Source organism: Lissotriton vulgaris, chromosome 1_2, assembly GCF_964263255.1.
Source record: "Lissotriton vulgaris chromosome 1_2, aLisVul1.2, whole genome shotgun sequence".
NCBI lineage: Eukaryota > Metazoa > Chordata > Amphibia > Caudata > Salamandridae > Lissotriton > Lissotriton vulgaris.
In genome coordinates, this window is record NC_141686.1 from 121,141,778 (window position 1) to 121,167,099 (window position 25,322).

The following is a 25,322-nucleotide window of genomic DNA, read 5'->3' on the forward strand; positions in this document are numbered from 1 at the left end:
TGGACATAAAGAACATTTTGCAGCACCAGATGCCGGTGGCTTGCAGTGAAGTGCAATATGTCCAGTTTATTTATTGTAGAGGAGCAATGAGAAAATAAAAACTTTGCAAACTTTCGTCTCTTTACTTGCCAGGGACTATGGTCTGGGTGACTGGCCATGCGGGCGTCTTGCGAGTGGCACGGTGGGCCAAGGAAAGGAATTGGAAGCATGGCCTCACGGCCACAGACATTATCTGGCTAGGATACCCAGGAATGCGCTGGACCTGCCTGCTGAAGAAACTACAGCAGAGACTGGGGGGAGGGGTTCCTCCTCTTAATTTGCTGGTGATACACTTGGGAGGAAATTACCTGGATTTTCTGGGGAGAAGGGCATTGCTTCATGAAATGACGATCACCATGTGTAAGTTGAGTAACCAGCTAGGGACCTGTGAGATATGGTGGTTGGAGATGACGCCCCGGCGGGTGTGGCAGGGTGCGCGATCGAAGGAAGCCAGGGAAGTCTCTAGCAGGAAGGTTAACAGCGCCATGAAAAAATTCACTGAGCAAAAGGGGTTTGGTTTCATCCGTCATGGGTTGCTACATAGGCCACAGGGTGTTTTGATGAAGACGGTGTCCTACTTGACCTGGGGGAGGCCTTAGAGACAGCAAGGTGTAAGGAAGGAAGGCTATCTTGGTGAAGGGCTCTGGGGTGATGTTGGTCATACCCAGAGCAGTGGCGGAGATACAGGGCGATCCAGAGGCTGTAAGATACATACATACAGGTACCCTCTGCAGGAGCACAACAAGGGTGCAAAGGCCAAATATCCACAGGGAGGTCGTCGTGTTGGACCCTGGAGGAGCGACGGCGCCCCATTAGTCCTAAGGGCAGTTGTGGACCTGAGCAACTAGGGGTTGCCTGGCAGCTCCGCCCCCCTATGGGGCGTGAGAAAAAGGGGTGGGCTGTTGGCCCGCCATTGCGAGGGGTCTCCACTACCCAAAAATAAGGCAAACACCGTTGGGCAGGGCCAGGGTGTCATTTGGCTCATCAGGTGGCAGGCAGCGAGGGGCTGCCTACCTTGGGATCGCCCGTAAGATAACCCACCCATGTTGGCATATTTATAATGCTATTAAACCTGCAGCAATTTTCTCCGCAAAAAAAAGGGTGTCTTGTCTGGTTATTGCGCTAGGAGAATGCTGTATGGGGGAGGCTGAGTGTTTGGCAATATTGGCACTATGCAGGCTGCCCGGGGTCCACGAAGGAGACTCACTAAAAGGGCGGCCTATTTAGTGCCACAAGAGGCACAGGAGACAGCCTTCCAGTGTTTGGGACCCTCAGGGGTCCAGGAGTGCCACGTCACTTCCGGCGAGAGGGGAGGGCGGGGGATGAGGTACATATACCTCTCCCCACCCTCTGGGTGCCCTCTTTGCCCACTAACCAGGCACCGTTTCCCTCCCTACCGCCTACCTGGCGTTCAAGCGGGGTCTGGGGAGGCGTTTGTCTAATGTATTCTTTTGTGTTGCAGGTGGAGTTACAGGGCGATCCAGAGGCTGTAAGGTACATACAGGTACCCTCTGCAGGAGCACAACAAGGATGCAAAGGCCAAATATCCACAGGGAGGTCCTCGCGTTGGACCCTGGAGGAGCGATGGCGCTCCGTTAGTCCTATGGGAGGTTGTGGACCTGAGCAACCGAGGGTTGCCTGGCAGGCTCCGCCCCCCTATGGGGCCTGAGCAAAGAGGTGGGCTGTTGGCCCGCCGGTGGGAGAAGTCTCCCCTACCCAAAAATATGGCAAACACCGTTTCAGCAGGCCCACAGTGTCATTTGGCTCATCAGGTGGCAGGCAGCGAGGGGCTACCTACCTTGGGATTTCTCATAAGATAACCCACCAATGTTGGCATATTTGTAATGCTAATACACCTGCAGCAATTTTCTCCACAAAAAAAAAGGGTGCCTTGGCTGGTGATTGCGCTAGAAGAATGCTGTATGGGGGAGTGTGAGTATTTTCCGATATTGGCACTATGGCTTTTACCCAAGTGTCTTGGTTTGGATGTATGTGGTTTGGAGTGGAATTATGTGGGTTGAATTGGAATTCTTAGTTATGGAATTGGGTGGGGTGGGGTGGAAATTGTATGCAGTGCATTTGTGTGGTGGAATTATGTGGCATTGTGAATAGATAGGGGTGAGAGCTGCACAGAATAGATAGAAAGGAAGCTAGAGCTGCATAGGTAGTTTGTGCACGAAGTGGTGATTGAACTCCAGACAGATGAATAGAAAATATGTGAGAAAGAGAGAAAGAAGGGTAGGGCAGGCCACAGATGCATAAACACTTAAGCTTAGGCTAGTACTTAAAACTAATAGTGTCACTGAATAACAGCTAAAGGGCTGCATAATTACTTTTCTTCTAAGCTTGGGGAGCGATTGTGTGGCAGTATGACAGTTTGCTTGCGGCACTTAGGCACTTAAATTCCGGCGCAGTCCTAAATGGAGCGTATAATTTCAAGGTGTTGTGCAAAGGGGTGGACAGTTATGGCAGTTTACCACCCAGGTTGCATATACAAAGCGTCAGCCACCCTTAGGATCAAAAGAAATGAGATTGAATTTTCTAAAAATGCAAATGCGCACGGCAGCCGGGGAGACAGTTAATTTACAAGGGTAAATAGGTTGGGTTGTTTCAGGCTTCCTTCTTTAAACTTTTCCATCTACAGAACGTGAACAGAAAGGTGATTCACAGATGAAACTCAATCTACAAAACTGCTCAAAAACGCTGTTTCAGAATCCCTGTTTACATATACAGCCTGATTCATGAAGCTAAATTGCGCTCGCAATAGCTGCGAAAATGCTATCGCGGGCGCAATTTCCCTAATCGGTATTCACCACGAAAATAGCGAATTCGCTAACAGAATTGCGAAATCGCTAAAAGATTCGCAGAATACCGGCAGTAGACCAGTTGCGAATCGGAAATAGCGAGAAATGACGGATTCTGCCAAAAAATTTGCGAAATCGCAAATTCCTCGCAATCGGGATTCAGGAAAAATCGCAATTAGCGAAAAAACCCAAAATCGCATTTTGCGAGGCGCAAATTAAGGACAACCCAAAGCAGGTGGTAACCATCAAACCCATAGTAAAAGATTTTTTGAAAAACCGTTGGCCAATCAGCAACTGGTGCTGGCCTGACCAAACACACTTAAGGAGAAGCAGCATCAGCATAAGGAGTGTCATAATGCCAGGAATGTACATGGTGGTCAGGCGGCGAAGGCTACAGCGAGCAACACGGAGGAGACGCAGAATCCAGGCCAGGATATTCCGCCAGCGGGTCACCCTGCTGGGCCAAACCAGAGAGCAAATATACGCAAAGGACCGCCTGAATGGGGCAATGATCATCAAGCTAATATAGGACCTTGACCCCCTGATGCAGCACCCAACAAGGCGGACCAATGCCGTGGCAACACATGTCCAGGTATTGTGTAGCCTGCACCTCCTGGCCTCCGGGAGCTTCCAGGGGATAGTTGCGGCTGCTGGGGGGATATCCCAGCCCACCATGTCCCGCTGCCTAGGGGGTTTCCTTGACGCAATGCTGACCCAGCTACACCACCACATCAAATTTCCAACAAGCCAACAGAAATTGGATGATACCAAGCTTCAATTCTACAATGTCGCCCATTTCCCACACGTGATAGGATGCATTGACTGTACCCACATCCACATCTGCCCACCAGCTGCAACGGAGTACATGTACCGCAATCGCAAGTCCTACCACTCCCTCAACATCCAGATGGTCTGCAATGCTAAGACATACATCACGGACATAGTGGCACAGTACCCGGGGAGTACACATGACTCATTCATATTCCGGCACAGCGGCCTCCACACACGACTGGCCAGGGGAGACTTCGGGGAAGGACACCTACTTGGTAGGTACACTTTGCCCACAATGTCACACTGCGATGAAGTAGCTGCGCTGCACAGGCACTCACCCTCTGCTCCTCTCATTCAGGTGACAGTGGCTACGCACTGCATGAATACCTCCTCACCCCATACCTCAACCCTGCTACACCACAGCAATGGCGTTAAAACGTATCACACATACGCACAAGGAATTGCATTGAGAGGACTTTTGGGCTACTGAAGAGCAGATTCCGCATACTTCACAAGACAGGTGGGGCCATGTACTACAGTCCTGATGTGTGCTGCCACATTGTGGCTGTGTGTGCAATACTACACAACATTGCTACCAAGCGCCGGATACCTGTAGACATCTCTGGCAGTAAATCGGAAGGGGACGACCAGCCACCTGCACATGTGCGGCATGCACGCGGGGAGAACCCAGCTTAAGGCCACAGACGCCGCAACCACATCACAATGAACAGTTTCTAGTGCACCCTCTCCCCTCACCCATCAAATCACAATTTCATGCAAATTGAAATAATGACAGAACGCCAATGTGTGATTCTATAATAAATATTATTGTTTGATTCACAATAATAGTGCAAGTTGCCATCCTTCCTATGCAATCAGTATTGCTCCATACTGCTGCGTCCAATACTCAGGGCAGGCTTATAGTGTTCAGCCTGTGCCTGTAAAAGTACATGTCAGTCAGGTGCGCCTCCGGCGCGAAGCACCCAAGCGCCTCTCCGGCTCCTCCTCAGCCGCCGCACGTGACCCTGCAGTGGGCCTGGTGCTACGTCTCACCACCCCTACCTGTGAGGCAGACTGGCTGCTCACACTTGAGGTGCCCTCGCTGGCATCGTCCCCCCCGACAATGCCAGGTGGAGCTGGATGAAGTGCCATAACGGCAGTGGTGAGGTGCTCTAGTACCCTGGCCACATCCTCGCAGCATTGAATTAGCGGCTGCTGCGGCGCCAGGGACCGGCGCGATAGCTGCGACGTGGCATTCCCGATCACGTAGTTCGATCCTGTGTAAGCCGTCAGCCGCGTCAGTAGCTGCCGGTGGCGGCGGCGGGCCGTGTTGCGCTGGGATGTCAAAGCAACTGTGTTGGCCTCCATGGCTGCCGTAATGCTGTCCATCCCCTCCTACACACCTGCCATGGCTGCCGTCATGCGGTCCATCCTTTCCCCTACACCTGCCACATTGCGGCCAATGTTATACAGCTGCATCTGGATGGCCCCCTGCCAGTGTGCCTGCAGCTGGTGAATGCGTAGCATTCTACGCTCTATGCTGAGGCTCGGCAGGCGCCCTTCCATCCCCCTCCTGGCGCTGGGTGCATTGTTTTGCAGGCGAGCCCTGCCACGCCTGTTCTGCTGGCTGGCCACAGTGGTTGGCCGCTGTGTCACCACTGTCGCTGGACCAGATGTTGATGCCCCAGCTGCTGGTGGATTTGAGCTAGGCGTAGATGGTGCGCCAGACGGTGGAGACACAGATGTCGTGGGCCTGGCTGCAGGGGTTGGTGCTGCGGCAGACGGTGGAGGCACAGATGTCGTGGGCCTGGCTGCAGGGGTTGGTGCTGCGGCAGACGGTGGAGGCATAGATGTCATGGGCCTGGCTGCAGGGGTTGGTGCTGCGCAGACGGTGGAAGCTGTGTTGGTAACGGCACCTCCTCGACATCCAGTGCTTGCTCATCGATGAGCAGCCTGTCACTGTCGCTGCTGTCTGCGCCACCTGTGAGGGGAAGTGGACGTTCATTAGTCGCATGTATCTGTCACACATGCAGTTGCTACATGCATGCTGGATGACATTCCCTGACTGGCTGTGGCATTATGTACTTAGGTACCTGTCTGGCTGCATTGGGGTACTTGTACATTGTGGCCACACTACATGTCCCACAATGCTTTAGGGCATTACCTAATGTGCACCGAGGGCATGACTTTGGAACATTATGGGAGGCTATAGGGTCATGGCCATTCATAGGGGACAGGGTCGCAGTTGCATGCCACTTACCTTGGCTCTCTTGGGTGGGGCGGGATGAGTCCAATCTGGTGACTCCAATGCACGCCTCGGCTTCCAATGTGTCTTCTACGGGATCCTCCATGGGGGTGTTTGGAGGGACTGTAGGTCCTCCCCCTCCAGCGGCCAGGGACTCTCCCAGCCTCTTGGCAACCTTCTCCTTGGCACGACCTCGGAGGTCATACCACCTTTTCTTTAGTTCATCAAGTGACCTGTCGGCCACGCCCACGGAGTTCACAGTGGCCGCTATCCCGACCCAGATCCTGCGCTTCTCCTGCTGGGGCACCCTCCTTAACTCTCTCCCAGACAGTTTGGAGTGGTTCTCCACCACCCCTTCGATGAGGTTCTCCAACTCCTGTTCGGAGAACTTCAGTTTTCTCTTGCGCCCGGTGTTGCTGGGCCCAGGTACTGCCTCCTCAGCCATTGCTGCAGTGGAATTGGAAGTGGTATTCAAAGTTAGCAGGTGTCCTTGCAGGAGCTGACTCTGTTGCTGCCTCGAGGTCTGCCTCACTGTGGTGAATGGGGGTGGGAACTGGCTGCTTCCTGGTTGTGATGTCATCACTGTGCTCGAAATGCGACTTCTCGTTTTCCCGATCTCGTGATTTTGCGATCTCGCATTTTGCGATCTCGCAATTAGCGATATCGCTATTTGCGATATCGCAAATCCTACACGGATGTTGCTGAAAATAGCGATTATTCTGCGATTTTCGATAATCGCAAACGCTTTTTGCGGCCGCGTGCGAATCGCATTTTTTCTCGCAATAATTCATGAATACCGATCTGCGATTTATGAATTACGATTCGCAGTTAATCGCAATTTGAGAATCGCAGATTCCGTTTTTCATGAATCAGGCTGTATATGACTTATCGACAAGAAAAGACCAGGAAGAATGGTACTTTTCAGGGAAAGTTTTTCATTTAGCGTGTGAGCAGGATCTCAAAAACTCCGTCCATCCTTAATTGAGCAACGAAAGATGCAGTATAGAGGTGATTTGTGTAAAAGACAACAAAGAAGTGCAGCGCAAGCCTCGTTTTGGATAATATTCTGGGCTATCTAGACACTGTGGTCCTTGAAATATGGTTATGCCCGCAAGTTTTGGTTGATCTGTATTTTTTTGGTTCCGGTAGGAGTACGACCTACATTTGTGCAAAGACAACAAAGAAGTGTGGTGCAAGCTTTGTTTTGGATAATATTCTGGGCAAACAGTTAGACTGTTGTCATCCTTGAAATATCGTCATGTCAAGATGGCCGCAAGCTTTGGCTGGTCTGTCTTTCTTTGGTTCCAGTAGGCTGAAGACCATAAGGCAGGTTTTTTTTTTGCAGATATATATAGCGCGAACTCGACCCAAAGGTATTGGAGCCCTTTACTTAAGCACCAGTTACATTAAACAAGGACACATTCATGTTTTTGGGAGGCATGGGGAGATTAACAGCCTGATTCATCATTGGGAAGTTTTGCGAGTCTGAAATAGCGATTCATAAGGAATCGCTATTCCAGACTCGCAAAACAGGATTCATGTAGGAATAGCAATATTTTTTGCGATTCCTACAGATTCCTTATTTGCGATTAGCTAATTGCTAATCGCAAATAAGGAATAACTCCCCATTCATTCCTATGGGCAAAAAGGCCCATAGGAATGAATGGGTAGTATTCCTTATTTGCGAATAGCAATTAGCTAATCGCAAATAAGATAGCGATTTAAAGGGTGCCAGGGGTGTCCAAAGGACACCCTGTAGCACCCCTTACATGCAAATTGAAACAGGTGTTGCGCACACACATGTCCAAAGGACATGTGTGTGTGCAACATGCAACTTAGAAAAATGCTTTTAAAAGCATTTTTCTAAGTTTTCGCTATTTACCACGAGGTTTGACCTCGCGGTAAATAGCCGGCCGAAATTGCGAATTCGCAATTTTTAAATGGATGATGAATTGCATTTAAGTAATCTCAAATAGAGATTCCTTAAATGTAATTCCTCGCAAAATAGCGAAATCGCTATTACCGATTTTTGCATTTGGGATGATGAATCCCAAATGCAAAAATAGCGCTTGCAAAGGGCCAGATTCTCAGAATCTGGCCCTTTGCGAGCCGATTTCGGCTTGATGAATCAGGCTGTAAGTGATTTGCTCAGAATCACAGTTTGTGAAGTTGACTCCGAGGCTCAAACCTTGGTTACCCAGCTCCAAAGTCGGCAGTCTAGCTGTCATACCACATCCTCTCTCCAAGGATTTGTTATAGCTGATACATTTACAGTGGAACAGAGAGGAGGCAAGGGTTAGGTGGTTTATTGCAGTTATTTTGAATAAAGTAATTGGGAAGCTTTCTTTTGCAGTAGATCGTCACCCCTACAGAGGAGATAAGGATTCTAGGCACATACAAGGTAGCAGTGCAACCTAGCATACCGTGCCCTAGTGGCTGTGACGCACAGTGTAACACGCTAATGCAGCACCTCCATGGTCCCTTCTGTGCTGAAGTACACAATTACAAAACAACAATTTGTTCGCAAGAGAAAAACATGATCGGTTTTGAACAGAAAAGAAAGCCTTTTCATCTGAGTAATTGCAAAAACATCAAACAGCTTCAATAAATACATAAACATTACACAATAAAAAAACAATGGTCCGTTCGCAACAGAATAACACAATTTTTTCCAAACAGAAAATAAAAGCAGTTTCAGCCATGGAACTGAAAACAAATTGGAAAATAAAGCTCGTTCATCCTAGGAGCTGCTAACACATTCTGCAGCTTACACAAAACACTTCAAATAAAAAAACAAATGTGGAAGGTTTAATCCACCCACCATCTAAGATGTGAAAGGGTACATGCCGATCTGGAAAACCTTTGCAAGACAACAGCAAATGCCTCCATTAATCGGTTCCTCCAGTATCCCAGCAGGCAACACTTCAACTACCAAAGATAATCAAAAGCAGAGCAGAGAGGATGATAATGGACTGCAGCAAGAATAATTTACAGTCACCATATTTAAATAGTAAAGACGAAGCTTACCTACATTGTAGATTGCATTTTTCAAACATTAATGCCTGAATGCAGGTTGTAGACGTTTTATTTAATTTTTAAAATTTGAAAACTTGAATGTTCGCATGTGGCTAAAACTTTGGGGCATTGTTAAGAAAACGCGAGAGTTCGGTTCTTCAAATCTATATGATAATTACAGTATGTCCAAAAGTGGTCATTGTAAAAACAAAGGAGGATTAGCATTGTGATCTGGGATGCGCATATGGCAGCTCAACATAAGCAGCGCTCATGAAAACTGCTCTAAAGAAATAATTACAAATAAAACAAGACTTCAAGAAGCTTAATCCCCCATAAAAGGAAGCCCAAAACAAACCAACTATCCTACCAAAAATGAGTCCAACTGCTGTACACATCGAAAAGTGGGAAAAGGCTGAATTAATACAATGAACAGAGCGGAAGGAATAGAGAAGAAGGAAGTACTGACACAAATGTGGCATTAAGAAGAGATGGGAGGGGGGAATTATAAATTTACATGTAATCAGCTTTACCTCCAAAGCTGAACACAGGAAATAAGTAACAGACCAGGGAACAAAGAAAAAAAATAGTCCCCCCAAGAACACATAAAGAGCCCTCGCGGAATGAGACAGTACTTAGTCTGTGCTGCATGGGAGAAACAGAAGGGAAAAAAGAAGGAACAAAGAGGCAGGGCTGACCACTTACAAGCAAGGATTTCTAAAGGACACTGAAACAAGCAAATCAAAAGCAGGGGGCTGGCTTTAAGCCAACATGAGAAATTACAGCAGGTGTCAAATGCTCGACCTAAAAATGGCATTCCTAAAATTGTAATACAGATGAATATATTTCAAAAGTAGTGCTCTGAAATCCTGCACATAGGCAGAACTAGTCAGTGGTTATGATTATTGATGGATTTTTCCCAGGTGTAGAAAAACACAATTTACAGAAATAATCCCCTGTATACCCGAACGAGCAGGGTCCTTTGGCAAAAATCCTAGATCTGCATAGCAAGGTTTTGGGTGTAGCAATGTTACATCACAATTGCCTTGGAAAGAAGCCATCTGCCACAAGGGAAGTTATACACAGATACCCAATATGGCCGTATGAGACTACGTGGAGTACATGGTCTGCTGAAAAAACGTGTTTTTTGTAAGAGCACTGTACACAGTGAGTTCTCCACAAACATGAATCCTTGGTCCAGACAGGGTCAACACTCTGCAGGCACTGACAGCCTTTAATAGGCATCAATAGATTTCCACAGATAGGGCCAGATGTAGGTAGCCAAATACCGGTCGGTAACGGCCGAAAATCGGTGTTTTCGGCCGTTACCGACCGGTATTTGAATATTGAGATGTAGGGGCCAAAAAAACTACTGAATAGGTAAATTTAACCATTCGGTAAAATCACAGAATCGGTAACTTTACCGAATCAGTAAATTTACTAAATCAGTAAATATTCCGAATCGGTAACTTTTCCGAATCAGTAAATTTACCGAATCGGTAAATATACCGATTTGGTAAATAAGAAATGGAAAAAATAGACTTTTGAGATGTAGGTGACCTCTAAAATACAGAATTTGCATGAAATTCGGTATTTAAGAGTCAGTATTTACCATGGATTGAAAGCAGGTGGTATCCAGGTGCAGGCTATAAAATAAGGCCCCAAAATGCAACAGTGTAACCAGAATGGCGGCATTTTACGTCATAGCAAGGCGGCTACAGCCACAGGCAGCAGGAGAGAGGGAATGGAGAAGGGAGGAGCAAATGTACAGGCAGAGGATAACACTCTTCCAACTGACTGAGCCAGAGATACTGCAAAGATACAGGCTACACCCCCAAACCATCCTGGACCTGATCAGGGACCTGCACCCACTCCTGGAGCACCCTACACCAAGGGCGCATGCCATCCCACCCCATGTGCAGGTGCTCTGTAGCATACACCTGCTCGCATTGGGCGTTACCAGAGTGTGATTGCTGCGGTAGGTGGGGTTAAGCATGGGCGAATTTTGCGAATTTGTGATCCGCAAATTTGCGGATTTGCGAATTCGCGATCCGCAAAATTTGCGAATTTGTGGATTTTTGTTTTGTGCGTGTTCGCGGGGTTTTTTGCGTTTTCGTGGGGTTTTTTGCGTGTTCGCAGGGATTTTTGCGTCTTCGCGAGCCCCTTGCATAGCGAAGTTACCCATGCAGTCGTTTATGGGAGAGGGAGAGAGAGATAGATAGATAGATAGATAGATAGATAGATAGATAGATAGATAGATAGATAGATAGATAGAAAGAGAGAGAAAGAGAGGGAAAGAGAGAGGGAGAGAGAGAACGAGAGAAAGAAAGAGAGGCCGCATCTCTGAAGGGCCAGATTCCTGAGTTGCCCCTACAGAACATACAGCTTTTTATTTTTAGCAAAATGCATATGAAAATTGTGCTGTAAAGCTCTCTTTTAGTTTAACCCCTCCTGACAACTCAAAATGGGTGTATTTGCCATCCTCTCCCTTCTTCCTGTTTTTTATATCTGTAAGTGCTTCCTGATGAGGTTTAATTCCTTGGACAAGTGCCTTGTTGCCTACTTGTAACTATTCTCTGACCCTGCTTCAAGGGTCAGAGCAGGGTCAGAGAATAGTTGCAAGTAGGCAACAAGGCGCCAGGAAGCAATTAGCAGCAGGTGTCCAAGTTGAAGTTAATTTGTTTGTAACCTTTCTGTAAAAGGTTACAAAGAAATTAGGTTCAACTTTTGCACCTGCTGCTGTAACCCTTGCTTGGCTGAAAATTCGTCCCCGCTGATTTGCGGATTTTACAGCGATTTCGCAAGATTCGCGGATCGCGAAATCGCGGAAAATCCGCAAATTCGCCCGCGAAACGGATTTTACGCCCACCCTTAGGTGGGGTGTCCCAGGGCTGCCCTTCCCGTTTCTTCCGCAAGTTCCTGGATGCCATGATGCAGAGAATGGAACATTATATCAGTTTCCCTGAAACTCATGCGGAACTGCTCAAGACCAAGACTGACTTTTACCAAATTGCACATTTCCCACACGTCATCGGTCCATCACCTGTTGTTTTTGCATATTCCGCCCTAAGTGCGCTGGGGATGCCCAGACGTGGGTCCCAGGCACTCCACACCACTGGAGTCAAGCTAGCCGGGCTGATGAGAGGTGTTACCTCGAAACCGGTCCGGTCCTCGGATGCTTGATTCCGTTCTGGGAAGGACATGGCTTTTGTAGTTCGGACTGGACTGTTCCCATGGGGCACAGGGTCAGAGCTGATTTGCATATCGCCATTGTCTAACCCAGGGTGGTGTGGAGTGCAAAAAACGATGGATTTGGGCCCAGATCTTTGGACTGGGGTGAGTGTGTGACATTGATCCACATTCGGTCCATCACCTCTTGTTTTTGCATATTCCGCCCTAAGTGCGCTGGGGATGCCCAGACGTGGGTCCCAGGCACTCCACACCACTGGAGTCAAGCTAGCCGGGCTGATGAGAGGTGTTACCTCGAAACCGGTCCGGTCCTCGGATGCTTGATTCCGTTCTGGGAAGGACATGGCTTTTGTAGTTCGGACTGGACTGTTCCCATGGGGCACAGGATCAGAGCTGATTTGCATATCGCCATTGTCTAACCCAGGGTGGTGTGGAGTGCAAAAAACGATGGATTTGGGCCCAGATCTTTGGACTGGGGTGAGTGTGTGACATTGATCCACATTCGGTCCATCACCTGTTGTTTTTGCATATTCCGCCCTAAGTGCGCTGGGGATGCCCAGACGTGGGTCCCAGGCACTCCACACCACTGGAGTCAAGCTAGCCGGGCTGATGAGAGGTGTTACCTCGAAACCGGTCCGGTCCTCGGATGCTTGATTCCGTTCTGGGAAGGACATGGCTTTTGTAGTTCGGACTGGACTGTTCCCATGGGGTACAGGGTCAGAGCTGATTTGCATATCGCCATTGTCTAACCCAGGGTGGTGTGGAGTGCAAAAAACGATGGATTTGGGCCCAGATCTTTGGAATGGGGTGAGTGTGTGACATTGATCCACATTCGGTCCATCACCTGTTGTTTTTGTATATTCTGCCATAAGTGCGCTGGGGATGCCCAGACGTGGGTCCCAGGCACTCCACACCACTGGAGTCAAGCTAGCTTGGCTGATGAGAGGTGTTACCTCGAAACCGGTCCGGTCCTCGGATGCTTGATTCCTTTCTGGGAAGGACATAGCTTTTGTAGTTCGAGCTGGACTGTTCCCATGGGGCACAGGGTCAGAGCTGATTTGCATATCGCCATTGTCTAACCCAGGGTGGTGTGGAGTGCAAAAAACGATGGATTTGGGCCCAGATCTTTGGACTGGGGTGAGTGTGTGACATTGATCCACATTCGGTCCATCACCTGTTGTTTTTGCATATTCAGCCCTAAGTGCGCTGGGGATGCCCAGACGTGGGTCCCAGGCACTCCACACCACTGGAGTCAAGCTAGCCGGACTGATGAGAGGTGTTACCTCGAAACCGGTCCGGTCCTCGGATGCTTGATTCCGTTCTGGGAAGGACATGGATTTTGTAGTTCGGACTGGACTGTTCCCATGGGGCACAGGGTCAGAGCTGATTTGCATATCGCCATTGTCTAACCCAGGGTGGTGTGGAGTGCAAAAAACGATGGATTTGGGCCCAGATCTTTGGACTGGGGTGAGTGTGTGACATTGATCCACATTCGGTCCATCACCTGTTGTTTTTGCACATCGGCTGTATTGATGGCACCCACATCCCAATATGCCCACCTGATGCCACAGAGTACATTTTTAGAAACAGGAAGTCATCCCACACAATAAATGTACAAGTAATCTGTGATTCCAAGTACATTATCACGGACATAGGGGCCAAGTTCCCAGGAAGTACCCTCAACTCCTACATCTTCAAAAACAGTGGGATCTAAACATGCCTGACAGCGGGGGAATTTGGCGAAGGATACCTGCTAGGTAAAAAACTGTGTGGCACTCTCTTGATAGATAATGCAGATGTATGTGTATGTGTGCCTGTGAGTAATGGCTTTCTCATTTTATAATAGGGGATAGTGCATATGCCGTCCGTTGTTTCATCCTGACACCCCACCTCAACCCTTCAACCCCCAGCCAGAGATGATACAATGTGGCACTAAATCAACCAGGAACATTGTGGAGCGCACCTATGACCTGTTAAAGAGCCGGTTCCGCTGCCTGCACAAAAGTGGAGGGGCACGGCAGTACTCACCAGTCATCTGCCGTAAGATTATTGCAACTTGTGCAATGTTGCGCAACCTTGCTGCTAAGAAGGGCACCGAGTTGGAATTGAGCGACTATGCAGACCATGATGATGAACATGCACTGCTTGAACCCAACACAGTAGGAGTTGCAACACCAACAGATGGCAGACACAGACGGGCAGAGATCACACACAACTACTTTTAAGTAAGTAAAGAGGCACAGCAAGGGGTTCAATGTTATAGACGTAGTTCAATGGGCACTACGGTAAATGTCAAAAGACACATCTGTGAAGTCCAAAGTGTGCCCAGCCTAACTGGGTGGACATGGGTTACCTCACCCTCACATGTCCACTGGAATTTTGGCAGCATTACTGTCTGCGCCCAAACAGAACACTGCAGGATGCCTGTGGTTGGGTTTGAACATTGTCTGTTGAGCCAGGGACTGTACTTTGGTGTCTGCTGCTCCTCCTAATTTCCGGTATAGGGGTGCTGCTCCTGCTACTGGTGTTATCCGTGTCCCCTAAACCTTCACCTCCTGCGGTGGCTGACTGGTTTGTCAGCAGCACTTCCATCGCTGTTGTAACTCTCCCCATCCTCCTGGTAAGATCTGTGTAGCAGTGCACCAGCCCCTCCTGCATTGCAACAGAACGGCGACAAAACAGTGAAGTTGCTGTTGCTAGACGGTGCATGGCCTTTGTCTGCTGTTGCATGCACTGCCTCTCCCTGCGCCTCTGTGTGCGGTCTTCATGCAGTTCATAACAAAGTGACATCAGTGCACCCACTGAGACATGTCCCTCACCCCATGCCCCTCATGCTACCCGCCATTGAGGTGATCCTCCGGTTCATGTTCTCCATGTTGCTATTCAGGTGGCGCATTTGTCGTTGTACTGCAGTAATTGCTTTTGGCTGCAGGCGCTGCACCTTCACCATCGTGGTTTCCAGCCCACAGAAGACACCGTTACCATGGCCACTTGTGCTTGCCTCCCGGACCCTACGGCGTCTTGTGCCTCTGGACACAGAAACAGGAGTGGACGGAAGACCAGCTATGTTTGCCTCCACTGGCCCATTTTGCATCTCACCCATCCTTTCCACATCAGAGGATGTTTGAAGTATTTGTAGCGGGGGAACATGATGCCTCCTGGGCCTGAAGAATTCCGACACCTCTGAGGCTGCTGATGGGGAATGTGATTGTGGGTCATGTTGTTGGGAGTCATGGAGCAGAGGCGATGATGGCTGTTGGATGGTGCCTGCCTCTGGTGTGGCAGCTGCATGTGTACTGGGTGCTGGAGGTGTTGCAGTGCTGGGCCCTGCATTCCTGGATCCTTCTCCACTCCTCTCCCTTTGGGGTGCCCTCTTCTCCCTCTCCTGCATAGTCTTGCGCGAAGTCTCTCCTGTGGACAGATATGGACAGTGGCTTAGTGGTGCTTTCACCGTGTATTTCTATATTAAATCACAATTCAGTCACACTATTTCATGGTCCTCCACTGCCTCTAATTGTATTTTGTGGCATGCCTGACATTCTTTCATGATGACTGCACTGATGTAAGTTCAAATGACTGCCACTCCCATAATGCATTGCTGGTGGATACTAAAACCTGTACTGGAGTTTTGAAACACACAGCCACATTGGGGGGTGAAAGAGCAGGCAAGGGGGGAGGAATGATGGACATGTCCCTTACCTTTCTTTGATGCAGCTCGGGCAGGGCTTTCAGCATCACCAATTCCAAATATGCTCTCTGGCTCCAGAGTGGACTCCACAAGCTCTTCCAGATCGGTAAGAGCAAGTGCCCTGTTCTGTCCTCCACCTGTAGCATTGGCCTCTTTTCTTTGTAAGGCCAATTTCTTTTTAGTGATGATCCTTAGATCATACCATCTTTTCTTTAAATCATCCAATTCTCTGGTTATCACCCCTATGGCGTTCACCTTAGCCTGGATCCCCAGCCAGGTATTCCTCTTCACAGCCTCTGCTACCTGCAGAGACTGTCTTCCAAACAGCTGGGTGTGGTGTTTTACTACCTCCTCTACCAGCACCTGTAGTTCACCTGTGCTGAACTTTAGTTTTCGTTTCCTGTCAGCACCTTCTCTCTGGGAGTCTTGTGGATCCATCCTGCACTTCTGCACAGCTCAGCTCAGTACAGCCAGTCATTGTATCACAGCTCTCCTGGATGTTCAGTTGGTCTGCACCTGCATGGGTGTGGCCACTTCCTGACTGTGGGGTGGGGTGGATGCACAGGATTGGTTGCTTCCTCTGTTGCTTGGTTGTGGGGTGGAGTGGAGGCACCGGATTGGTTGGTTCCTCTGTTGCTTGGTTGAGGGGTGGGGTAGGGTGGAGGCACATCATTGGTTCTTAGTCAATTTACTTGTTTTTCGTATCTCTGATTCGGTAGTTACCGATTCAGTAATTCCCATTCATCCCTATGGGCCTGGATGCCCATAGGGATGAATGGGAATTACCGAATCGGTAAATACCGAAACAGAGATACCGAATTTTACCAATTTGGTAATTTTTACCGATTTTTTACCTACATAACATTTTCGAAATCTAAAATAGCGAATTTTACCGATTCGGTATTTTAGATTTCGAAAATGTTATGTAGGTAAAGAATCGGTAAAAATTACCGAATTGGTAAAATTCGGTATCTCTGTTTCGGTATTTACCTACATCTGGCCCATAATCTCTACCCCCATATTATGCTTTGATGATGCTTCCCACTTAAATATTCCAACCAAAGGAAGTCACTGAGTCAATGGTTCTTTACCTGTATTCCTCTGGCCCCTGCGGATCTGTAAGGCTTACTCAGGCAGTCCAAAATTGTTTGAAAAATGTAATAATATTAGCTGATTAATAAAGCACATATACATAATAACATATGCATTAAAAAGATACATTTTAAATAAGTTTTCAAACACTGTGTACATGTGTCAGGAATTTGAATTTCGGAGGTAATAATTTAGTTGGTATCCTTAGCTTAATTTGTGGTGGAAGCACAAGTACAACAAACAGAATCTAGTTTAGCTAATTGAAAGCCTAAATTGAAGAGCACGTGTATATATCCAGACCAAGAAAGAACATGGATTAGAAACTAAAAAGACAAAGAGATATGTCATAGTCTAGCATATCTGTTGGTGTTTTAGATACAATACATTTTGAAAAGCTCCAACCTTCCCATAAAAATTTAACTTTTGATTTCTGCATATGTTTTTGGTTTGAGAATTAAATACAATATTCCATAATACGTGCATTTATTTGCTGTACATTTGTGTCTGTAATTTTCGTAATGTTTTGAGGTTCAAATCATAGATATTGCTTAGGTGGGGGTATCAGCCTCTAGGTTGATTCAGAGGAGGGCCACAGAAGTGTAAAAGTTAAGAACCACTGAACTATATTATTCACAAGATTGTTCTGAGAGATATGAACTCCTAGATCAGTCGGAGTATGCCTCAAGTTTCCAGATGACTTTTGTTTGATGCAAAAAAACTGAAATAAACAATGATGTATGTAGCAGATACATATGTTAGCGTTAATTAATTATAGGATTTCATGTATATTATGGAAAGATAATCATCTGGTCAAACTAAAATGGATGGCAAAGAAAATTGCGAGCATCAACAACATTGTGTAAACATAAATCCTAGTTTATATGAGTTCCTGAAATACTTGCACTATTATTTCTCAGCAAGAGAACAAATTTAATTTTACCTTTTGCTTAGGCTTCTTCATTCCAATGCCCAAGCCCTCACCAACAAGAGTATTCCTCCGAGGAAGATCAGATTTGAGATTCACTGCATGCTTCTCCAAGTTTTCCAGTGCTGTCTGTTTAAAGAATATAATGCAACAATACTTGTGTTAACTTTACCTTTAAGACTAGCAATAAAGGTCTTTGCATTTCAACTTACGTACAATGGAAATTCTGAAATTGTCCAACAGTAAGCCTCCACACACATCACTCTCCTCAATTGTGATCCAGAGACTGTCCAGGAAAAATTGTGAGCTGGCAGGAAGTGGGGAGTGTAAGACATTTTGCTCACATGGCAATGTTAGAGCATAGAAACTTGCTGCACATTCAGGATAATATCTTAAGCAATAAACATGTCTATTTGGGATTGGGAGGTAATGGAAAATTTTCGGCTACTAGCACCTGCGCTAAATCCGAAGAGCAAAGAACGATCCATCCGTAGAACTTCTTACAAGTATTATTCTTATTATAGAAGATTATCAGTCAGTGGCCAGAGTATACTATCTTTATGGAGAGACACCAGGCTGCCAAAGTAACTTTGCAGACTTCGTGTGGAAGGTCGAAAGGTGTTGACAGTCGCTACTCAATTTCCACACATGATGGCAGAGCATAGACAAGTTCCGGTGGAGAACACTCCCTGCTGCTGAAACAGCAGATCCTTCTGAAGGGGCAGCCTGATCAAAGGACCGCTGGCCATGCTCAGCATCCTGTGATACCAAACTGTCTGAACCCACTACAGACCCACAAGGATGTCTTGGGCCTGGTCATTCCTGATTTTTTTGAGAGCTCTAGACAGGAGTGGTATGGGCTGAAAGGCATACGCAAGGCCTGAGGTCCACTCGAGATGAAAGGGGTCTCAGAGTGAGAGTTGCCTTTGAAACTCCAGAATGCAAAACTGTTGACATTGCGCATTCTCCGCTGTAGCGAACAGATCTAACCAAGTGTAGGAGCTGTCCGTCTATATAGTACACTAGAAGGAAGTGCACTGTGTAGAGGGTCCAGTGGATCCCCAATGGGCTTACAGAGGCTAAAGTAGATAAAACAAACACTCTCTTCTGTGGTAGTGTGGGCAATCAGTTAGGCTTATCAGAAGGTAGTGCTAAGCATTTGTTGCACTCACAAAGGCAATTAATGAGACACACTCAAAGAATAAATCCGAGGCCAAATTAGAAAAATAACACTTATTTTGATATATTTTGTAAAATCAAGAACTTTGTTCAAAAGTTAGTACTGTTTGTGATAGAATTTTTTACAGGTAGGTAAATAGTTCATACCCATGCACGTTTACACACAATTCAATCCCATGGAAGGAAAAATCATAAATGCAGAACAGTAGGCACAGTTAGTTTCATGAGTACACCTTGTGGGTTTCGAATTGTAGTGGGCCAAGGTACAAAGTACTACCATCAGGTCTTTGGGAACGGACCAGGTTTCACCGGGAGCAGGGTGCTGGTGAAGTTGCAACTGGTGTGCTACGGAGAAGGTGGGGGGGCAACCTGAAAACAAGCTGCCTGTAGGCTGGAGTTACAAGGGGTCTTGAAGCAGAGGGCACAGCCGGTTCTTCGTAACCAGACTGGGCAGCTCGGATGCAGAATGGTTGGGGCAACTGGGTTGGATGACCAAAGATGCTCTTAGTGATTAGGGGCTGGCAGGGGCAAAAATCAGGAAAGCTGTGCCCCTCACAAAGTGGGTCTCAGTGATGCTGACGTCCTTCGATGGCTGCTCGGTCGTGGTGCAGTGAGAATATGGATTAGACTCAATGTGGATGTTTGGTGCAGGGTGTCCGGTACCCCAGGGTTAGTGCTGCATGACTCTGGTTGGTTCAGGTGTCTTCAAACTTGGTATAGAGACAGATCTTACCTTCCAGAACACAAATTCCTTCTCCTGGTCATCTTAGGCATCTTCTGCATCTGTCCAACTGGGGTGATACAGGGCAATGGACTGAACCCTGCTTGTCAGTGCCTGTGGGATGTAAGGGAGTAGCTCCTCTACACCAAGGGAGACTGTAGGCAATTATTTAAGTGCTAGCAGGCTAACCAAGACTTTGGTAGTTCTCCAGCTTACAGGATGAGTCTCTCTGTCAAAATTGTCTAGAGGAGTGCGAGCAAGCAGGGCACTGTGCCAAATGTTCTTCTGCATTTTCCCCCAGGCAGTAACTCATCCTTCTTCTTTTGTCTTGGGTTCAGGGGTGCCCCCTAAATACTCAATTTAGGGGAGTTACAGGGAGTGACAGGTAGTAGCTAATGGGCTACTTACATGTAGGATTTCTAAACCTTTCTGTGGGAAGTGGGCAGAACCTTGACTCTAAAAGGCTGATTCCTTCCAAAAGTAAAAGGAGCCATTTGAAAATGTGGGGTCCACATCAGCTAGTCCAGCTTCCGGGTGGTGTTGGCTTGGTGTGGGCACATCTCCTAGTCGTACAAATTTTCCCGCCGGTCTTGTTGCTCAAAAGGGGGGTCAGGACATGGGGGTTGGCATCTCTGCTCTGTGGAGAGGCCTGGGTTGCATAATAAAGGCGGCAGGGCCTTTGAAGATTCCTGCCCTGGATTGCAGCTCCTGTGTGGAGGAGATGAAAACACCTCTGTCTAGAGCAGGCATTGTTCCCGTCTTCTGAGAGTGATAGCTCTGACATCAAGATGTCAGAAACGTATCTAGGTTGGCTGGCTTGTTGAGACTAATCAGTCAACACACTAGTTGCCGGTAAGTTTTCAGGGGGCACCCCTAAGGAACCCTTTTGGTGCATTTCTAAATAAATCCAACTCTAGCATCAGTGTGGTTCTATAAAGACGAGATGTTTGATACCAAAAATCTGTGGGGTATAATGAAACCATCATGTAGCTAGGAAACTCGTAATAATGGATGTCCATTTCATGTATTCAGTATGACCTTACTGTGCACTTGTGGCATCTAAAATTGAACTTTAGATACCACAGGGACATACCACTCTCATAGATATGCCCACACATCGGTGTAGTGCACCTTGCCTTAGGGCTGTACGGCCTGCTGTGGAGACTGACTTAGCTATACCACACGCAGTGCATTACAGGCATAGCATGCAGGGAGGTGTACCATGTAGACTTTGCACATTCTGTACACCAAGACATGCCGGCTGCAATGAAAATTTGCATGCGCTTGGTGAGAGATCCCATAGGTTGGTACCATTAATGCTGCAGCCCTTACGGGCCCTCTTTAGACCCAATGTCCTAGGTACAAGGGGTAATATATAGTAGGGACTTACATGGATATTAAGGTGGTGCCAATTGTGGAATAATGGTACAGTTTAGGGAAAGAACACTGGTATTGGGGACCAGGTTAACAGGAACCCAGGACACTTTGAAGTCAAAGTTGCATCAGATACCAGCCAAAAGGTGTGTATTTGTGTATTTGAGCTTATATAGCGCACAGCTACCCGCAGTGGGTGTCCCGGCGCTTGCTTAGGGAACCCGTCCTGGTATTCCCCTGTGACATAACCCCAGCAGGGTATCCACAAGGTGAAAGCCAGGCATCCCGCCGCGAGGGGCCGTTGTGGAGATTAAGCAAGCTATTGCCCAGAGTCGCAGAGTGTGAACCCGTGAGTCGAGAAGGCACCGGAGTGAGAATTATCGAGTCCGTGGAATTTTTAGCCCAAGACCCGCCGAGGCGGGGAATTGAACCCTGGTCCAGGGCTGATCTCAGCTTCCGGGTCTGCCGCCTCTAACCCCTGAGCCACACTTCTCCAAAAGGTGTGGGGTAACCATGGCAAAATGGGCACATTCCTGTACAACCCTCCTCCCCCCAATGAATGAGGATGAGACCATCCTTTCCCAAGTGAGTCTTGATTGTCTAAGTGGAAGAACCTGGAAAGCCCATCTGCATTGGCATGGTCAGTCCCAGGTCTGAGTTCTACTTTAAAGTTCATTCCCTGTAGTATGATGGACCACCTCAAAAGTTTTGGGTTTTCACCTTTCATCTGCATGAACCATCTGAGAGGTCTGTGGTTGGTTTGAAAAAGGAAGTGAGAGCCAAACAGGTATGGTCCCCACTTCTTCAGGGACCAAACCACAGCTGAGGCTTCCCCCTCCAAGGCACACCACTGATGTTCCCTGGGGAGAAACCTCCTGCTGATGAAAGCAACAGGGTGGTCATGGCCATCATTGTTGGTTTGAGCTAGAACAACTCTATCCTTTGCTCAGAGGTATCGGTCTGTGAAATGAAATGTCTAGAGTAATCTGGAGCTTTGAGAATGAGTGTTGAGCATATTGCCTCTTTCAGGGTGTCAAAAACCTTTTGACAACTAACTTTCTAGTTTACTTTCTTGGGCATCCTTTTTTAGGTAAATTCTGTGAGGGGTGCCACAATGGTATCATGTCCCTTCACAAACCTCCTGCAATACCCAGTCAAGCCAAGGAATGTCCTGACGGGTATATGAGTGGTTGGAGGTTCCCATTCCAGAACTCTCTGGCTCTTAGGCTGTAAAGGTTAAACTTGGCCTCCAACTGCATGTTGGCCCAAGTATACAACAGCGCCCTGCCCTATCTGGCATTGGGCTGCCTTGATAGTGAGGACTGCAGTCTGCAGGGCCTTCAAAACCTTGCCATGGTGGTCTAGGTGATCCTGCAATGTGGGGCGATAAACAGCAGTATTGTCTAGAAATGCTGCACTTTAAAGCTTTTAGCAAAGCCAGGACTTAGTTCACCAACATTAAGAAGGTGTCATGGGCATTCTTTAAACCAAAATGGCAGAACAGTAAACTGATCATGCCCATCTGGGGTCAAAAATGCTGTTTTCTATTTGGCTCCTTGGGTAAAGCCAATCTGCCAGTACCCTGATGTTAAGTCAAAGGTACTGAGAAACTTAACTACTCTAATTTTGTCTATCAACTCATCAGCTCTGGTTATGGGGTGGGCATCTGTTTTAGTGACAGCATTAACCCTAGGCGTGAGCTTGCAGAGTCATACTTTGCAGAAATTCACGGATTTACCAGAAAACTCTGTGAAATTCCGCAGTGTTCCATGCCCTGGCAGGGACCTTCCTTGCTTGGTCTCACTATGTGCGTCTGTGGGATGTGTGGAACTCCTGCGTATTAAGGCCTCCTACCTGAGCCTCCTCCTTTACTTGATGGATGCTGCACCATTTATCCATGGCGGTGGAGCCCGGCCGTTCTTCTTTCCTAGCCGTGTGACATGCACACTGCAATTCTTGCTTGCCTCTGAGTTGGGGTTAGCTGAGGCACTCACTAAGCTGGCTGAGAGCGGCTCCTGCATTGAATTCTTTCCAAGCCAGGGCAGCAGAGGCTCAGGCTGGAAGAGCAGGAAGCCTTCAGGGGCAGCTATGATGTATGGATGACGTTACAACGCAAACTATTACAATGCATACCTCTACAACGTGGTTTTTACAATGCAACTTCCATTATAACGCAAGGCAGTACAACGCATGTTCCATTACAACGAAAATTACTATTCTAACACCGCCAGGTGCTTACCTCAGGGAAGATGCTGGTCAGTGAGGGATATGCGTTGTAATGGCATGCAATGTAATGGTATAAGTTGTATTGGAACTTGCGTTGTATTGACTGCGCTGTTCTGTGGTTTTTATTCAGGATTTAGAAGTTGCAATTTAAAACCACTTTTGCTCGAGTATGGTAATGGATTGCATATTGCTGCTATGAAATATCTGCCGGAATTAAATGATGCAAGGGTTTGTCTTAATGTAGCACTTTTCATTATTATTGAAAATAACACACGCAAAACGTCTTGTTGCCCTGTGACTCCAATCAGTCCAAATTAGGTTTGTACCCCCCTTCTAAATATTTAAAGTGTATTTAGGTGTGATCAATGATTTTTAAAACGTGTATTGAGCATGGTCTTGTATAATCTTTTATAAATCGACTCCTATTCATGTGTATTACATACAACTTTTATTCATGTATACTTTTTTGGTTGTTTTAAACACGCTGAATGAAGTTTTGAATTGACAATTTTGTAAAGGCATTCCATTGTAATGCCTGCGTTGTAATGGATCTTTCCAGCTAGCACAGACTGGTGGCTGGCTGCACACCTGTTGATAGCCAGCATTTGGGAAGTAAGTTCTCCTAGACTCCTCCCAGTCCCAAGTGGCACCCTTAAACTCTGCTTCACTGTGTGTGCAGAGTTTTTGAAAACTTTGCACTCCAAATGGAGTGCAGAGTTCTAAAACTCTGCAAACTCCACTGGCGGAGCTGAGTTAACTGCCCACCCTTTTACAGCATTAAGACCTCAACACGAGGGGGCGTGGCTCAGGCACCGATGGGGACGGCGGCGTGAGTCGAAAACTCTGCTCCTGACCCCGGATTTCATCCTGCTGAAAAGTCCTGAGAGCGGCTACCGGCGATGATCCAGTTATAGGAATGCCGGGGGCACATCCCATGATTTGTTTTCGCGGCAGCGGAAGGCTCCGTGAAGACGTTTGGGCTGGACGACGGAGCAGCGGTCCACGATGCAGGCTCGTAAAATGGCGGAGGCCGCCGTCAGATCAGCCTGAAAATCGTCAGGGCGCCTGGGGCACGGACTTTGCCTGAGCGATTATTGCACAGAGCTACATGGCATTACTGGTGAATCCGTACCAGGGACCGGAGAGCTGATGCTACTGATCGGGATACATTGGACTCAGCAGCCCTGAGGGAGACCCATGGTGCATCCTAAGATGGCGGCCACCGGTGCGGTCCCTTGAGGGCCGCTGCTGTGCAGGACGTGCAACCGAGGGGACGCATAGGTTAGGACACAGCAGAGGTGTTAGAGGATCAGAAGAGTGAGGGACCTGACCGGCTGCTGCATTGTGGAATCCTGATCCGGTGGTCCGTGCACCCGAGGTACGGGGCATGGGCTGCTGATTGCCGTCTACCGATGCCTGGTGGACCCGGACACCCTTGCGGGGAGACTGATTGCCCGATCTGCGGCCAGAGTAGAGCTGCGGGTGACACATAACTGGCGACTGTGTCCTCAATGGGGCCCTGGGAGGTGTGAGCTTTGGACCTCCGCCCGGACCTACGAGAGTGAAAACCGCCGTGGGGTTACGGCATTGCACCGGCAATGAGGGCGGACTTCCTGGGGTGAACGCTGAGCGATGTAGCCAAGCCACCACAGCACGGATCGCCCTGCTTTGCCCCGAGCCCAGATCACTGAGGGAGCCTGGGGATGAATTGAGGAATAAGAGGCCGGAAAGCGCTGACGGAATCTGCTTTGAGCTGATTGTTGACTCACTGGCCTCGCATGTCTCACGCATCCTGAGGGCGGGTGCGGTGGACTTATTGGAGGTGAGAGGAGAGTGGGTGCTGCCTCCTAGGGCCAAGGCTGAGCGTGCTGGATCGCAGGAGCTGAGAAAAGGAATTTTAGGCATACAAATGATAGCAGAGCCTGGTTCTGTAGGTCGAATGGCGCGCTGAGCCTGCAGAGCTCCCATAAACTTGAACGCTTGTGGAGGGAGGTGCGCGAGATATCCGCCTTGATTTGGGCACATTGACAATAGAGCGGGAGCGGACACCGGGTGCC

General features: G+C 48.0%; 1 protein-coding gene across 1 annotated transcript in view; it reads right to left on the bottom strand.

The window, feature by feature from the left end:
* The window catches only part of LOC147734664 (uncharacterized), a 5,992,067-nt gene that overhangs the window by 2,652,162 nt on the left and 3,314,583 nt on the right, over window positions 1-25,322 (bottom strand). Inside the window, exon 21 of the mRNA XM_086952471.1 lies at window positions 17,781-17,894. Coding sequence (XP_086808597.1) covers window positions 17,781-17,894 — 114 coding nt within the window. The remainder of the gene's footprint in view (window positions 1-17,780; window positions 17,895-25,322) is intronic.